Source organism: Octopus sinensis, unplaced genomic scaffold (genome assembly GCF_006345805.1).
Source record: "Octopus sinensis unplaced genomic scaffold, ASM634580v1 Contig15903, whole genome shotgun sequence".
NCBI lineage: Eukaryota > Metazoa > Mollusca > Cephalopoda > Octopoda > Octopodidae > Octopus > Octopus sinensis.
In genome coordinates, this window is record NW_021833993.1 from 32,501 (window position 1) to 51,260 (window position 18,760).

At 38.1% G+C, this 18,760-nt stretch overlaps 1 protein-coding gene across 1 annotated transcript in view; it reads right to left on the reverse strand.

The window, feature by feature from the left end:
• The window catches only part of LOC115230612 (cytochrome P450 3A21-like), a 29,026-nt gene extending 10,684 nt beyond the window's left edge, over positions 1 to 18,342 (reverse strand). Inside the window, exons 1-8 of the mRNA XM_029800751.2 lie at positions 18,191 to 18,342; positions 15,170 to 15,222; positions 13,460 to 13,556; positions 9,415 to 9,531; positions 7,181 to 7,269; positions 5,750 to 5,898; positions 4,028 to 4,158; positions 3,150 to 3,273 (exon numbers count right to left, since the gene is read on the reverse strand). Of these exons, the coding sequence (XP_029656611.1) occupies positions 3,150 to 3,273; positions 4,028 to 4,158; positions 5,750 to 5,898; positions 7,181 to 7,269; positions 9,415 to 9,531; positions 13,460 to 13,556; positions 15,170 to 15,222; positions 18,191 to 18,226 (796 nt within the window). The 5' untranslated portion in view covers positions 18,227 to 18,342. The remainder of the gene's footprint in view (positions 1 to 3,149; positions 3,274 to 4,027; positions 4,159 to 5,749; positions 5,899 to 7,180; positions 7,270 to 9,414; positions 9,532 to 13,459; positions 13,557 to 15,169; positions 15,223 to 18,190) is intronic.
• Between the last annotated feature and the right edge of the window lie 418 nt (positions 18,343 to 18,760).

Here is an 18,760-nt window from a genome sequence, read left to right on the forward strand (position 1 = left end):
TATCTATAGTAGCTATATAATATATATAGATACCATATATCCATATATATACATATATCTATATATATATACATATATCTAAATATCTATAACTATCTCTATATATATATATATATATATATATCTATATATCATATATCTCGCTATATATATATCTATATTATATATACCTATATATATATATATATACATATCTATCTATATCATATACCTCTATATATCTATATCCACTATATATATCTATATATATATATCTATATATATACTATCTATATATATATATATACCTATATATCTATATATATATCTATATATATATCTATATCTACTCTCTATTATCTATATATACAATACTCTATATATATATATATATATATATATTATCTATATATTATATACATATATATATCTATATATCTATCTATATATGTATGTATATCTATGTATTATATCTATATATATATATCTACAGTATATATGATATATATAATATATATATATATCTACTATATATATATTATCTCTATATATATATATCTATATCTATCTATATATATATTATACATACTATATATATACATACATATATATACATATATATCATATATATATACCATATATATAACATACATACATATATATACATACATATATTAATACATATATATATATATACATATACTAACATATATATATATACATATATATACATACTATATATCTATATATACATATATATATATACATATATATACATATATATATATACATATAATACATACATATATATACAAATACATATATATACATACATATATATATATATATATATATATATATTATGTTATATATATATATATGGAGGCGCAATGGCCCAGTGGTTAGGGCAGCGACTCGCTGTCCGTGGGATCGCGGTTTCGATTCCCCAGACCGGGCGTTGTAAGTGTTTATTGAGTGAAACCCTAAAGCTCCATGAGGCTCCGGCAGAGGGTGATGGCGACCCCTACTGTACTCTTTCGCCACAACTTTCTCGCACTCTTTCTTCTGTTGGCCTGCTCGCTTAGCCAGCGGGGTGGCGTCATTTGAAGGCTAAAACAATGCAAACCGCATTGTCACCAGCGATGTGTAGCAACATCAGATAGCCTGGTCAGTCACGGTGATCATGGTGATATATGTGTGTGTGTGTGTGTGTGTGTGTGTGTGTGTGTGTGGTGGCTCAAGATCGTGAGGTTGTGGTTTCAATTCCTACACTGGGCGATGCCTTGTGTTCTTGAGCAAAACACTTCATTTTCACGTTGCTCCAGTCCACTCAGCTGGCAAAAGTGAGTAAATCTGCGAAAGACTGGCATCCCATCCAAGTGGGGAATTTCTACACAACTGAAACCGGGAAACCAGCCCTTATGAGCCTGGCATGGCACAAGAAGGAACATATATATGTGTGCAAATATATATATATATGTGTGTGTGTGTGTGTGTGTGTGTGTGTGTGTGTGTATGCATATGTATACATACACACACAAACACACACACACACACGCTGTCGCTGCCATCATGGCTTGGCATGGATTGGACAGTTTGAGAAAAGCTGACCAACTGAGGGGCAGATCAGGCTCCATGTCTGTTTTGACATGGTTTCTATGGCTGGATGCCCTTCCTAACACCAACCCCTTTATAGCATGTACTGCGAGTTTTTACACAACACCAGCATGGGTCTTTTTTTTACATAGCACTAGCACATATGAGCCCACAAGATTAGGGATGCCCGACCGGAAAGAGTTAGAACGTATAAGCCTGTATGCAAGAGCAACTACAACATATTATATATGCAAATGCTAACCAATGAGGGTGGAAGATATTAAGCGACTAGAATCCTTCGATCACCTCTGTCTACGCCGCATCCTTCGTGTCCAATGGCATCACTTTGTCTCCAGCAATTCGGTGCGACACCAGTGCAGAATCACCTCCCTCCGACAAGTCATCCTAACGAGACGTCTGCGTTGGCTGGGTCATGCCCTCCGTCGTCAACCAGGAGAATTCATCTATGAGGCAATTGCCCCAGCTCCCCTTCAGGGTTGGCGAAAGCATCGTGGTGGACAACGAAAAACCTGGCTGATGACGGTCAAGGCTGATCTGGAACCCAACCTAGGCCCCCATATCTATGGTGTTCGCTGCTGGAATAAGGAGTGGTTGGAGATCACGCGGTCGTTAGCCTCAAATCACCAGGCCTGGACGGCATTTGTGAGAGATGCAGCATTGAGGATGAATGAAGCCAGCTCAACCCACCCCGGGTGAATGCCGTCAGAAGAAGAAGAAGGAGAAGAAGAAGAAGAAGAAGAAGAAGAAGAAGAAGGAGGAGAAGAAGGAGGAGAAGAAGAAGGCGAAGAAGAAGAAGAAGAAGAAGAAAAAGAAGAAGAAGAAGAAGGCGAAGAAGAAGAAGAAGAAGAAGAAGAAGAAGAAAAAGAAGGAGGAGGAGAAGAAGGAGGCGAACAAGAAGAAGGCGAACAAGAAGAAGAAGAAGAAGAAGAAGGAGGAGGAGAAGAAGAAGGCGAACAAGAAGAAGGCGAACAAGAAGAAGAAGAAGGAAAAGAAGGAGGAGGAGAAGAAGAAGGCGAACAAGAAGAAGGCGAACAAGAAGAAGGCGAACAAGAAGAAGAAGAAGAAAAAGAAGGAGGAGGAGAAGAAGGCGAACAAGAAGAAGAAGAAGAAAAAGAAGGAGGAGGAGAAGAAGAAGGCGAACAAGAAGAAGGCGAACAAGAAGAAGAAGAAGAAAAAGAAGGAGGAGGAGAAGAAGAAGGCGAACAAGAAGAAGAAGAAGAAAAAGAAGGAGGAGGAGAAGAAGAAGGCGAACAAGAAGACGGCGAACAAGAAGAAGAAGAAGAAAAAGAAGGAGGAGGAGAAGAAGAAGGCGAACAAGAAGAAGGCGAACAAGAAGAAGAAGAAGAAAAAGAAGGAGGAGGAGAAGAAGAAGGCGAACAAGAAGAAGAAGAAGAAAAAGAAGGAGGAGGAGAAGAAGAAGGCGAACAAGAAGAAGGTGAACAAGAAGAAGAAGAAGAAGAAGGAGGAGGAGAAGAAGAAGGCGAACAAGAAGAAGGCGAACAAGAAGAAGGCGAACAAGAAGAAGAAGAAGAAGAAGAAGAAGAAATGCTAACCTCTTTTGTGTTTCCAATCACTTATGTTTTCCAGTGGGATATCCTTTGCTCCGTTTCCTGTCAGGTTTTCATTTCCAGCCACTTGAGCTTCGAGCATGATTTCCAGGAAATCTTTACATGCTCCCTTTACCGAAAAACACAAGAAAGAAAGAATTTAAAAATCACAAAACGAAGTTCAGAAATATTAAAATAAGACACCAACAGTGATCAACTGGTATTAATTTTATTGACCCCTCATCCCCCAAAGGTTCAAAAGCAAAGTTTACCGCAGCAGGATTTGAACTCAGAATGTAAAGGTGGACAAAATGCTGCTACGTGTTTTAACTGACATATGTTTCTTATTTCTTTATTACCCACAAGGGGCTAAACATAGAGGGGAACAAACAAGGGCAGACAAAGGGATTAAGTCGATTACATCTACCCCAGTGCATAATTGGTACTTAATTTATCGACCCCTGAAAGGATGAAAGGCAAAGTCGACCTCGGAGGAATTTGAACTCAGAACGTAACGGCAGACAAAATACTGCTACACATTTCGCCCAGCGTGCTAACGTTCCTGCCAACATGCCACCTTCAATAACAACAATAATAATAATTCTTTGTACTATGTGTACAAGGATGAAATTTCTTGGGCCAGTCAATTACATTGATCCCGGGGCTCAAATGGAACTTATTTTATCAATGCCAAAATGACGAAAGGCAAAGTCGACCTTGGTGTAATTTGAACTCAGGACCTAATGAATTGGAAGAAATGCTGCTAAGTATTTTTGTCCAACATGCTAATGATTCTGCCAACTTGCCTCTTTAAATGTTAAAGAAATTTATAAGCACAACAACAGCAAAAAAGGGAAGCGAAAGAGATAAAAAAAGGAACGTACATTAGGGTTGAGATTTTGTCTTCGAGTCTTCAGAAGCTGTTTAGAAAATTCTGCAAGAAGATTTGTCCTTTTATTAAAGTAATCTAAAACTTTCAGTTTGCTGAGGAAGTTTACCAAGCCAGGAGCTACAGCTAAAAAAAAAAGAAGAAAATAAAAAGCATAAACAAATTGAATATTTGCTTTGACTTTCTTTTTAATTTTTTTTTTTTACACTTTTATTTGTTTCAGTCATTTAACAAACCATACCTAATGCAGCTCCCGAAGCAAGACATTTAAAAAACTGAATTTAGTTCTATATCACCTGTGATTTCGCAATTAACGTATTAAATACATCTTTTGTTCATCAGTAGAACAGATTCTGAACACATCATAAATAAACAACCAACATACCTAGCGAAGCCCAACAGACATCTGCTCCCCTCGGCGAAGCACATGGAAATGTTTATTGATCATATATTCGGTAAATGTCTTGCTTCGGGAGCTGCATTAGGTATGATTAGTTAAATTTTGGTAGTAATGACTTATGTCCCTCTTAGCGTGTGGCATTTATGTGTAATAATGCCCTCTATACAATATAAATAAATATTTTCAAGGGAAAAAATTGTTTTCGAATTTTTTCTCTTATGAGGTTTTTCACGCTAACTACCTGATAATTTCTTGTTAAGATTCCTTATTAAGATTTTATCCTTAATTGTTAAATTTATTCCGAAGAAAAACTTTTCCTACCGACATGCAGTTCGAAAAAGCCCGCCATTTACCGAATATATGATCAATAAACATTTCCATGTGCTTCGCCGAGGGGAGCAGATGTCTGTTTGGCTTCACTAGATATGTTGGTTGTTTATTTATGATGTGTTCAGAATCTGTTCTACTGATGAACAAAAGACGTATTTAATATGTTAATTGCAAAATCACAGATGATATAGAACTAAATTCAGTTTTTTAAATGTCTTGCTTCGGGAGCTGCATTAGGTATGATTAGTTAAATTTTGGTAGTAATGACTTATGTCCCTCTTAGCATGTGGCATTTATGTGTAATAATGCCCTCTATACAATATAAATAAATATTTTCAAGTGAAAAAATTATTTTCGAATTTTTTCTCTTATGAGGTTTTTCACGCTAACTACCTGATAATTTCTTGTTAAGATTACTTATTAAGATTTTATCCTTAATTGTTAAATATATATATATATATATATACTAGCAGTATTGCCCGGCGTTGCTCGGGTTTGTAAGGGAAATAACTATATAAGCATTTTTAGAGATGTAAAGTATAATAGCCATCTCAATATGGCTAACCACAAAGCGGGGTGTTACTGTAGCTTTTTACATTCTGAGATTTAATAATACATTTTTAGAGAGTTACTTCCCTTATATAAACCGACCGAAAATGCATTAGAAATGTGAAAAATTGATGGTAAATTTTTTTAAAATCGTAGACTCATCGTAGACGTGCGCTAATACCCAGAAGGGCTCGATATGAATCACGACTATAAGATACCCGAATTTGGTTAAACTGCACTGCAAAATGTGGGAGTAGTTAGGAATCTAAATCGTAGGAGACAGACACACAACTTGACTTTTATATATAAAGATATGTGTGTGTGTGTGTGTGTGTGTGTCTGCCTTCTATGCTAGAATGGGTTGGACAATTTGACTGAGGGCTGTAAACCAGATGGCTGCACCAAAATAATAATAAAAATTAAAGGAAACTGACTTACTGGAAAGTAGTCCTATCAATAGTTCATTCTGTTTATTCAAAATACTCAAAGCATTTTTCACTAGTGGATGATCACCCTGTTCTGAAGAATTTAGTTCAACACCAAACCCCACGGCAGCGATGTTGTCCAACGTGTATTTACTAAATGCACTAAAATACATTTAAATAAAAAAAATATATATATATAGGATTTTAAAATTTTATCCAGGATTGCTGAAAGAATCCCCATTAAATGAGTTAGTAGCCATTCTTCTTATTTTTTTTTTTTTTTTCATGCTTGTGTGAGTGAGAGAGAATCCAGAGAGAATCCAGGGAGGTCTATTTGCCAAGGTTGGGCCCATGAATGCTCTACCTGTTGCCAACCCTCGCTTATTCACGGCTAAGGTAATGTTTCCTCATGATCAGATGTGTCATCATCACCATCATCATCGTTTAACGTCTGCTTTCCATGCTAGCATGGGTTGGACGATCTTGATTGAGGGTGGCGAGCCAGATGGCTGCACCAGGCTCCAGTCTTGATCTGGCAGAGTTTCTACAGCTGGATGCCCTTCCTAACGCCAACCACTCCGAGAGTGTAGTGGGTGCTTTTACGTGCCACTGGCACAGGGGCCAGTCCGGCGACACCAGCAACAACCTCGCCCGAATCCGTCCACACATGCCACCGGCACAGGTGCCACGAAGGCGACGCTGGCAACGACCACGCTCGGACGGTGCCCCCTTACGTGCCATGGCACGGGGGCCAGCCAGGTGGCACCAGCAATGACACCGCTTGAATCCCCCCACATGTGTTCATCAGAAATCAGAAATGGAAAAAAACACCGCATGTAGAACAGTGATGCTCGTTTACAACTATCACAAGATGTCAAGACAATGAGGCATAAATGCATGCATGCTCATACATACATACACACATGCAAACATACTTACTCTCTCTTTTTCTCCCTCTCAGACACTCCCTCTTTCTCTCTCGTATATACATGCGTCTGTCTTTCTCCTCTACCAGCTGCTGTCATGTAACCAGTGACCATTTTCTCTTTTTCTTCCTTTCTTACACTGGTTCCATAGCTGACCAATGGCAAATTCTGTCTCTCCGTTCTCCATCCTTCAAGACATTTTCTTAGCATTACCCACTATTCTCATCACCTTGGCCCCAAGGCCGTATTTTGTTCAACCGTTCGTCCTCGTCCACCGTCCTAAATCACACTGTGTCATTTTACTTGTTTTGATTTGTTTGCTTCTGTCCCTAAATCTCTACAAGAAGAAGTTTTTTTTTTTTGCAGGCACTGACAATTGGGAAGCACTTAGTCTAACAAGCTAGAGCATGTTAGATAATAGGTTCACAAAACCGGGACCACCACCGATTGCTCAACACATGGGTTGGGGCGGGAACTGAAAGAAGACCAGATGAAGATTTAAAAAATTTCCTTCTTACTCTTGCACGTTACATTCCTGTCCACTTTCAGAAAATTTGCTGAAAATCTTCAACAAATTTTCAGTTGGTTTCTTCATTAACATAATCATCTGTTAAAAGAAACAACAACAACAATTAAAAACAATAATTAATAATGATTTCAAATTTTGGCACAAGGCCAGCAATATCAGAGCGCTTAAATGATACTCATTTTATCAACCATAACCCTACGCAATATGCCCGTGGTGGTTAAGAGCGTGGGCTACAAACCCCAAGATTGTGAGTTTGATTTCAAGCAGTGACCTGAATACTACTACTACTACTACTACTACTAATAATAATAATAATAATAATATAATAATAATAATAATAATAATAATCTATCTATCTATCCGCTCAGTCGAAGTCAACTCTCGGTTACTCGTTGGATCAGTGTCCTCCAGTCAGTTCTATCCTGGGCCGCTTCTTTCAGATTGGCTATGTCCATGCTGGTATCACTCTTGATGGTGTCAAGCCAGCAGGTTCTTGGTCGGCCTCTTCCTCTCTTGCTACTGACCATTCCGAGTATGATGTTCTTCTCCAGGGATTTTCTCCACATAATATGACCAAAATAATAATAATAGTAATAATAATAATAATAAATGCCCTGATGTAGTGCCAGGCAGTGGCTCTCATGGCTTCTGATCTTAACTGATTGGAAGTGTCATCATGTACATTGTTTTGTCTTGGTATAAAAGATGGGCTACAGCAAATATTCTGCTCAATACCACAGATTTGCTTGTTAGTTGTTTGACCTTAATCAGTTGAGCATGTCCCTTAGTGGCTGACAATATGTGCATCTCTCATCATGAGCAGAAGTAGTGGGGGAGCATCATAGCCATGTATTGAGAGAGATTCTTTGGGGTTTGAATAATCCACCTCTGGAAACATGGGTGGTTCGTTCAACATCCTTAAACAATCCTTATTCAGGGACTTTTTAAGCAGGATGGTCTGCTTGATCTAAAGAAAATTCTTACTGGGCCCCACCTGCAAGGTCATGTGCTGTTTATCTTGATATGAGATCATCATGTCGCGCACATATGGTTGTGATGTATGTGCCTAGTGTACCCTTATCAGACGAGTAGTCATGATGGGTACACTAGGCTTCGTATATTTTACCCGAGTGTCACTTTGATGGCATGCACTGCTCTCTCACTCAATAACAATAATAATACCGAAAAATACCTTAGGAATGAGAACCGAGATTCGAAATTTCCCCAAGACACCTGAAGAAGGCTGGAGGGTATATCACCTGAATGTGTTAACAACAAACAAGATGAGGACAAATATCTGTCGAATGTAAATAATGTAAATAATGTATGGAGCCCTCAGATGTTCCAAGTATAAGGATTACAAGTCAGTGTAGGGAACATATTTACAGCTGCTTTTCTCCTTTGCCTTGCACCTTTAACCCCATGTAATGCTGGTCAAAACCATGTCGCTAATACCATTTTGATACTACGATCTCTGTTTTGTTTTCTCCAAGGTGTTTTGGGCTGTATTGGCTACTGAAGGGTTACTCTTCAGCTAGTCCTTATATCTGAGCCATGCTCAGCTAACATTGCTGTGTCCACTATCAAACTGTCTGTACATGAGGACTTTGGGTATTCTTTTGTCACTCATTCTGATGACATGGCCAACCCTGTAAAATTGCAACTGTATAAGGAAGCTTTCGGTTCCACCAGTCCTAGACATGTGAAAAATGTTGGTATTAGATTCTCTGTCTTTCAGTGAATAACTGTAAATTCTCCTGCGACAGCCCTTGTGGAAGACGTCTAGTTTATTAATGTGCCACCTGTAGGGTGTCCACAATTCCAAGCCATACAAATGAGTTGTAAGAATGGCAGCTTTATAGAGAGGGACAAACAGACAGACAATGATTAAACAGAGGGAGGAGAGAGTGGGGAAACAGAGAAAGGGAGAGAGAGAGAGAGAGGCACAGAAAGAGAAGGGACAGATAGTGAAGAGAAATAACTGGGAGAGATAAAGAAATGAGATATTGAAGAGAGATAAGAGAGAGAGGAAGAGGAGGAGAGCGAGAGAGAGGGAGAGGAGGAGAGCGAGAGAGAGGGAGAGGAGGAGAGGGAGGGAGAAAAGGAGAGGGAGAGAGAGGGAGAGGAGGAGAGCGAGAGAGAGGGAGGGAGAAAAGGAGAGGGAGAGAGAGGGAGAGGAGGAGAGTGAGAGAGAATTGAAGAGAAAGAGAGAGAAGTACTTACTCCTTTCAGTTGTTTTCCTGTGTAACACGGGGACAAAGTAACTCGAAGGAACTTCCAGTGTTCGTCTCTGGCCATCGGAATCATATCATCAAAATATTCATCTGTGTTGAATATATCCTGAAGGAACAAGGAAACAAACAAATTAAGAACAGATAAAAATTAATACCAAGAGCACTCAGAGAGTGCAAGCCTCCGCCAAGGCAACACCAATGTCCTCCCAACGATTAGCCGGAGATGATTTTTAAAATGAGAATATCTGAAATAAACTCAACTGCTCTCACAAACGAGAATGCTAAAAGGGAACCCAACCGCTCTTAAAAATTAAGTAAAAAAAAACTGTGTGTCTGTGTTTGTCCCCCTAGCATTGCTTGACAACCAATGCTGGTATGTTTACGTCCCCGTAACTTAGCATTCGGAAAAGAGTCCGATAGAATAAGTGCTAGGCTTACAAAGATAGTCCCTGAGTCCATTTGCTCGACTAAAGCGTGCTCCAGCATGGCCGCAGTCAAATAGAATACTAAAGCGACCCAACCGCTCTTAAAAATTAAGTAAAAAAAACTGTGTGTCTGTGTTTGTCCCCCAACATCATTTGACAACCGATGCTGGTATGTTTACGTCCCTGTAACTTAGCAGTTCGCCAAAAGAGTCCGATAGAATAAGTACTAGGCTTACAAAGAATAAGTCCTGGAGTCCATTTGCTCGACTAAAGGCGGTGCTCCAGCATGGCCGCAGTCAAATGTCTGAAACAAGTAAAAGAGAGTAAAGAGTAAAATAATCCAGAATCCTTGTCTGGTACCGGATCGATCCCAAAATCAAATCAGTTCTTGCCTGTCACGAAGCCAAATATCCCTGAAAGTTTCATCCGAGTCCATCCAGCGGTTCTTGAGGTATCTTGTCCATGGACAAACACAACTGAAAAACAATACCTCCACCTTCGCTAAGGCAGAGGTAAAAATAAGCTGATCCACAGGGAGCATAGGTTGGAAATCAAAGAGACTCTCCAAACTGAGCCACTACTCCTCTGCATTAAGAGATCACAACTCTGGTACTATGAACATGTGATTAGTACCCCACAGGAAAGAAACAAGTCAACTAGGAGGTGACCTGGGTGTAGAGCAAGAATGAGGTGTTCATCATCATCATCATCATCATCATCGTTTAACGTCCGCTTTCCATGCTAGCATGGGTTGGACGATTGACTGAGGGCTGGCAAACCAGATGGCTGCACCAGGCCTCAATCTTGATCTGGCAGAGCTTCTACAGCTGGATGCCCTTCCCAACGCCAACCACTCCAAGAGTGCAGTGGGTGCTTGTACGTGCCAGTCAGTTGTTTGGTCTCGTGACTGGCAAGAACTGATTAGATTTGGGGATTAGTCTGCTGCTGGACAAGGATTATTCTGGATTATTTTTCTTGTGTTATATAATATATCTTCTATCTCACATATTTTACTTGTTTTAGGCATTAAACTGTGGCCATGCTGGATCACTGCCTTGAAGAATTTTTAATCGAATGTATCAACCTTGGTACTAATTTTTTTCTTTTTTAAACCTGGTACTTAACCCTTTCATTACTGTATTTATTTTGAGATGTTCTGTGTTTCTTTCAATTACTTTAAATATAACAGAGAATTTAGTAAAATAACATCGTTATCATTAAGCTAGTGTTAGGAACATAAATTGTGACTAAGGTTAGGTGGAAGATTTTAATTCAAAACTTATGAAAACAAGACATTTGTACTCAGAACCAGAGCCAGTTTCAGCCGGGTTGGTAACGAAAGGGTTAATCTACGTATCAGTCACTGCTGAACATATTATGTAACAGGGCCATAAATGCACCAACACCAGTTGTCAAGCTGAGGTGGGAGAGGGTGACAAACACATTTACAAAGTCTACCAAATCCAACCACAAAGCTTTGGTCAGACCAAAGAATAGGAAAGAATATAATAGCCTCTCTTATCTATCAATGAGAGTCATTAAACCACGTGTTTACATAAAATATATATGTGTTGAGCAATGAGAAAATGCTGAAGTAATGATTACTGGACCTAAAAAAAAGCTATTAGATCAGTGCTTAGTTTTTATCTAGCTACTTGTAACCTTGCTTCTCTGTATCTGTCATCTCTCCATTATAGACAGAGAGATAGAAAGATGGATAGCATACCATTGTGACATAATTGCATAGCACATTTTTACCTCTCTCTCTCTCTCTCTCTTACCTTCTCAATCGCTCACTCACACACACATACACTTACAGACGCATATATACTTGTATATGTGTGTGTGTGTGTATGTATATATATATGTGTGTGTGTGTATAGACATGTATGTACATACACCCTAAATTATAATTTTAATAATAATTATTACCTTTGAAGGTTTTATTCCCATGCTGGCCACATGATAAGGTCATTATTTAATTTAAATTAACGATCTTATCCATATTTATAATATATATATATATATATATATATATATATATATATATATATATATATATCATCATCATCATCATCATCGTCAAGGATAAGATCGTTATTTAAATATCAAACTTATCAAGTGGCCAGCATGGGAATAAGAACCTTCAAAGGCAATAATTTTTATTAAAATTTATAATTTAGGGTCTCTAAGAGATACCACCATGCTTGAAATAGCAGCCAAAATTTGACTCTAAAACCACATTAAAAGTTCAATGTGGTTTTAGAGTCAAGTTTTGGCTGCTATTTCAAGCGTGGTGGTACCTGTATGTATGTATATATATATATATATATATAAAACGCAAAGTAAGTTAGGGGTTATGGGTGCAACCCACTAAGGGATAGTATTTATCTAATATACTGTTGGTAAAGTACCCAAATTCTTAATACATAAATGTCTTTAATTGCAATGCAATTAACTTATTTATTGTATTAAACGGGTGAAGGTAAAGAAATATTTTTACCGTTAATTTATAGTACAAATAAGAAAATGGAGAAACAATTTAGTTTGTTGATCAACTTTCGGATATTAGAATGTTGAATTATTTATTCATTTAACAAAATGAGAACTTTAATAGCATACATATATACATTATAATTCAATACATATAAGATAAGAATACAAATTATAAAAATCATAATATAAATTATTGAAATCATTAAAATCACTCCTTACAGCTGTTTCAGCCTGTGGTTAAAAGTAGTTTTTTTATTGCCTATAGTTGTCAATTATATTGAGGTTGTAGGCATTTAAAAATAGGGTACTTATATATATAACCATAAGCCTCATCAGAGATTATAAAGAACTCCATTAATATTTTTGGAGTTCTCTATAATGTGTGACTCTTTTGTCCAGCCTTTGCCATGATAGATCACTAGCCACTACACATTCTTTATTTTCTCTCCTTGTTTCTTTCTGTGTTCCTTTCTGTGGAAGAGCATAGGCTCAAAATGTTAAAGACTTTTTCACTTCCCGAGTGTTATACTAATACATCTGTTTGTTGTCTACACCACCTGTCTTCGTCTTTTGTTTTTTGTGAATTCTCCCTATATATATATATATATATATACACACACACACACATATATATATACATATATATATGTAGGCATGTATGTATGTGTGTATATATATATATATACACACACACACATATATATATATATATCTACGTATATATATGTAGATATGTATGCATGTATGTGTGTGTATATATATATATGTGTGTGTGTGTGTGTTTGTGAGTCTCTGTTTGTCTCTCACCACTGCTTGACAACAATGTTGGTGTATTTATTTACGTCCCCATAACTTAGCAGTTTGGCAAAGAGAGACTGATAGAATAAGTACCAGAATTTAAAAGAGAAAAAAAAGTACTGCGGTCAATTCACTTGGCTAAAAATTCCTTAAGTCACTGCCCCAGCATGGCCGCAGTTTCCAACCACAGGGTTCTGGGTTCAGTCCCACTGTGTGGCACCTTGGGCAAGTGTTTTCTACTATAACATGTCCAATGACTGAAACAAATAAAAGATACAAGATAAAAGACCACCAGAAAAATCAAAGAATACTCACAGGTCTGTTGGTGAAATTGGAGAAGTTTTTGACATAGATTTCTTCCAGAGCTTTTGGATCATGAAAAACCACTTGCGGAAAACAGCCAAGATAAACACTAAATGATAAATATATAAATAAATAATTAACTATACTGATTTATTTCTTTACTACTCACAAGGGGATAAACATAGAGAGGACAAACAAGGAGAGATAAAGGAATTAAGTCGATAATATCGACCCCAGTGCGTAACTGGTACTTATCTAATCGATCCCGAAAGGCTGAAAGGCAAAGTCGACCTTGGCGGAATTTGAACTCAGAACGTAACGGGAGAGGAAATACTTATTTCTTTACTACCCACAAGGGGCTAAACACAGAGAGGACAAACAAGGACAGACAAATGGATTAAGTCGATTATATCGACTCCAGTGCGTAACTGGTACTTATCTAATCGACCCCGAAAGGATGAAAGGCAAAGTCAACCTCGGCGGAATTTGAACTCAGAACATAACGGCAGACGAAATACCGCTAAGCATTTCGCCCGATGTGCCAACGATTCTGCCAGCTCGCTACCCTTTAACGTAAAGACAGACAAAATACCGTTAGGAACTTTGCCCGACGCGCTAACATTTCTGATAATTATAATTTCTGTGATTAAGAAAAATATTTGAAACAGCACAGAGGAGGACAGTGAGAGCATAAGGGGGATGGACCAGATGCTGTGGACAGTGGAGCCAACTCAGCATCAGACAACCTGACTGATCCAAGATATCCAAATGATCAAGGGTCAGAAGAAAACACTAAAAAATGCACCTTCAGATATATAAAAATAAATAAATGCGCCCTTTTAAAGCCTAGCCAGGCTCATGAGCCCGGTTTCCCAGTTTCAATAGCATATGTGCTCCCCAGCTGGACAGGACGCCAGTCCATCGCAGCGTTACTCATTTTAGCCAGCTGAGTGGACTGGAGCAATGTGAAATGAAGTGTTTTGCTCAAGAACACAACGTGTTGCCCGGTCCAGGAATTGAAACCACAATCTTATGATCATGATGCTGACACCCTAACCACTAAGCCACGCACCTCCACACTGAACCTGATAATAATAAAATAAATGCGCCCTTTTAAAGCCTAGCCAGGCTCATGGGCCCGGTTTCCCAGTTTCACTGGCATATATGCTCCTCAGCTGGACAGGACGCCAGTCCATCGCAGCGTTACTCATTTTAGCCAGCTGAGTGGACTGGAGCAACGTGAAATGAAGAGTTTTGCTCAAGAACACAACGCGTCACCCGGTTCAGGAATCGAAACCACAATCTAGAAGTCATGAGTGCAACATCCTAACCATTAGCTGAGTGGACTGGAGCAACATGAAATTAAGTGTTTTGCTCAAGGACACAATGCACTGCCCGGTCCAGGAATTGAAACCACAGTCTAGAAGTCATGAGTGCAACATCCTAACCATTAGCTGAGTGGACTGGATCAACATGAAATGAAGTGTTTTGCTCAAGAACACAATGCACTGCCCTGTCTAGGAATTGAAACCACAATCTTACGATCATGATGCTGACACCCTAACCACTAAGCCACGTGCCTTCACTGCCTTCAGATATGGTCAATTTAAATGCTAAATGGCCAAGAGTAAACACTGTAAGCATTTCTTAGGATTATGACAACCCAGCTTCAAATTAGGACAAGAACCAAGGTGAGAAAATAGCCATTAAAAATTATTTTACCCGAATGTATCTCCATAGATCTTTTGCCAATGACTGAAACAGAAATGGATGTTCTGAAAGAAAAGAAAATGGCGTATTATAATAATAATAATAATAATAATAATAATAATAATAATAAATAATATTAATAATAATAATGATAATAATAATAATGATAATAATAATAATAATAATAATAATGATAATAATAATAATAATAATAATAATAATAATAATAATAATAATAATGATAATAATAATAATAATAATATGGAAATCGAAATACAGAGGATGTGGAATCTTAAAACAAAAACTGTTCCTGTTATTGTAGGTGCCCTAGGTATGATAAAAAAGGGATGTCAGAAACACCTAGACAATATCCCTGGAAAACCATGTCTCAAGGAAATCCAAAAGATTGTGCTAACAAGTACTGCCCACATCCTTAGAAAAACCCTATCAATGTAAATGTCTGTGTTTGCATTACATGGAGATATATCTCTACTTCCCCTCCCCAAGCTTTCAGCTGTATTTCAACAACTCTTAACCTTCACTTGCCCTAGGGTGCTGGGTGTGCCCCGGCAGGTGATTGCATCAAACATGCAGATTAAAAGTAAATGACAATGATGATAATAATAATAATAATAATAAAAAACAAAAAAAATATCATCATCAACAGCAACATTAGCAATGATAACAACAGCAACAACAACAATTCCGTTCAAAAGGAAAAGATCCGTAAATAGCATTCTGTGCCATATGAATATGTCCCTCGTTTAAGAAACAGATTGGGTTTATTTATATTTGTGAAGAAAAAAAGATACCCTTCCTCCCACCCCTAACCCTAACCCTAAAACAGATTGAAATGCAATAGATTGATACTAGGGTCATAATTATGGATGACAATTTCATATGACACTGCTAGAAAAAACTGCCGTTCAAACCGAAAAGATCCCAGATTTATTACAGAGGGCCTCACAAATATGATGGTGTTGGAACTGATATTCAAACACTATGTTCTACTTTCCCCAACGAGAAAAGTCAGTTACTGGTTCACTACTAAAAGCTACGTTTGGAGAATAGCTAGCTCTCATTTATCTGAGTCACAATTGTTATTACAGTGATCCCTCGTTTATCGCGGTACATTGGTTCCGAGACCGGCCGCGATGACTGAATTTCTGCAAAGTAGGGACACCATAATTACAGTATTTATTTAACGTGTATTTGCACTTTTAAAACCCTCCCAGTACAGTTAACAACCCACCCATTACAGTTGTCTATTAATAACAAGGACAACTGTTAAGCAATAACACTTTAGATTTAAAAAAATAAAGATTGTTACTGTTACACAGGCCAGATTACAAAATAGAAAGCTGTGATTCATCGTCTCTCTCCATTGCACCAATCACAGCCTATCTTAAATTCAAATACCCCTGTATATGCTTCTTTGCTATGGCAGAACTGATAGCACGCTGGACGAAATGCGTAGCCGTATTTCGTCTGCTGTTACGTTCTGAGTTCAAATTCCGCCGAGGTCGACTTTGCCTTTCATCCTTTCGGGGTCGATAAATTAAGTACCAGTTACGCACTGGGGTCAATGTAATCGACTTAATTCGTCTGTCTGTCCTTGTTTGTCCCCTCTATGTTTAGCCCCTTGTGGGTAGTAAAGAAATAGGTATTTCGTCTGCCGCTACGTTCTGAGTTCAAATTCTGCCGAGGTTGACTTAATTTGACTGTAATCGACTTAATTCGTCTGTCTGTCCTTGTTTGTCCCCTCTATGTTTAGCCCCTTGTGGGTAGTAAAGAAATAGGTATTTCGTCTGCCGCTACGTTCTGAGTTCAAATTCTGCCGAGGTTGACTTTGCCTTTCATCCTTTCGGGGGCGATGAATTAAGTACCAGTTACGCACTGGGGTCGATGTAATCGACTTAATTCGTTTGTCTGTTCTAGTTTGTCCCCTCTATGTTTAGCCCCTTGTGGGTAATAAAGAAACATATTTTACGCTTGTGTTGTTGTTCCTAGACTAGGAAATAATATTTATAATTAATATTTTAATGGATTTAATGAAAAATTTTAGGTGTTCATATATATATATATATATATGTCTTAAAAATCCCTGAAGTCGTGAATCAGCGATAGTTGAACCACGAAGTAGCGAAAGATCACTGTGCATGAGCAAACATCCTCAATTTTATTAAAATGAGGCCGGTGTGTTTAGCGTAATAGTGAAAACTACAACGTTAGCCTCTACATTATAACCACTGCATGGCGTAGTGGTTAGGGTGTTGGACTCATGTAAATAGCACCTATGTATTCAAGCCATCATCATCATTGTTCGACCGTGGTCGAGACAATGGAATTTACTATGTTACGCCAGACTTCACGATCCATCATAGCATTACAGAGGTCCTGTTGCTGGATGCCTGTATCCCTGGAGATTACATCAGGGTAGGAGAGTGTGCGCCCTCTGATATCGTGAGTAGATGGCTTCCAGAGGAGAAGAGTAGAAATTACAACAATGTCCAGCAAACTGGACTCTCCTACCTTTCACAAGAGATGATACAGGTGGTAATTTCCCATATATTTGTACTTTGGTTGGATGGCGCTTCCACGAGAGATTTTGAGCTCTCATAAGGAGGCGAGTGTAAGTTCCATCCAACCGCCTCTCAAGCTTCTTTGATAACATCCAGGTTTCTTGACTTAAAATCTTCAAAGCCATATAGTAGAACCAATTCTACTTATAGAAACCATCTAACCCATGCAAGCATGGAGAGCGAACTTTAAATGATGATGATGATGGTGGTGGTGGTGGCGGTGGTGCTGATGATGATGATGATGGTGTTGATGATGATGATGATGATGATAATGATAATAATGGTAGTGGTGGTGGTGATGATGATGATGGTGTTGATGATGATAATGATGATGATGATGTTGATGATGATGATGATGGTGGTGGTGGTGGTGATGGTTGTGGTGATGATGATGGTGGTGTGGTTGGTGGTAATGATGATGATGATTTATATACTTATAATATTTACTCACCCGTTTGCCCATTTCAATCAAGTTACCCAAAAACATAATCGGTGCAGGCCCGTCTACACCAATTGCCTTCAGAGCACCGAAGTTCCATCTTCCATAGCTGAAAGGCAAACAAAAAAACAAACAAAAAAAAAATTAAGATTCAAGCGTAAAAAAGGTTGCATCTTTTTTTTTTTTTTTGCAGAAACAGATGCAATAGGTTTCGTTTTTGTGTTTGGTTTGCAAGATTCTTGACATGAAACAAATCTTGTTGTGTCTTGGGAGGGTCGTTATGCCAATAATAACACATGCACTGGTTCAATATCACATCTTTATCGCTAAAAGAAAACCAAAACTAATGAATTTTTGTTGAAACAAATCTTGTTGTGTCTTGGGAGGGTCGTTATGCCAATAATAACACACGCACTGGTTTAATATCACATCTTTATTGTTAACCAATTGCCTAACAATAAAGTGATATCAAACCACTGCATGGGTTGTTGTTATTATTATTATTATTGGCATGATGACCCTCCCAAGACAGCAAAATAAAAGTTATAATATAGGCATCGGGATGGCTGTGTGGTAAGAAGC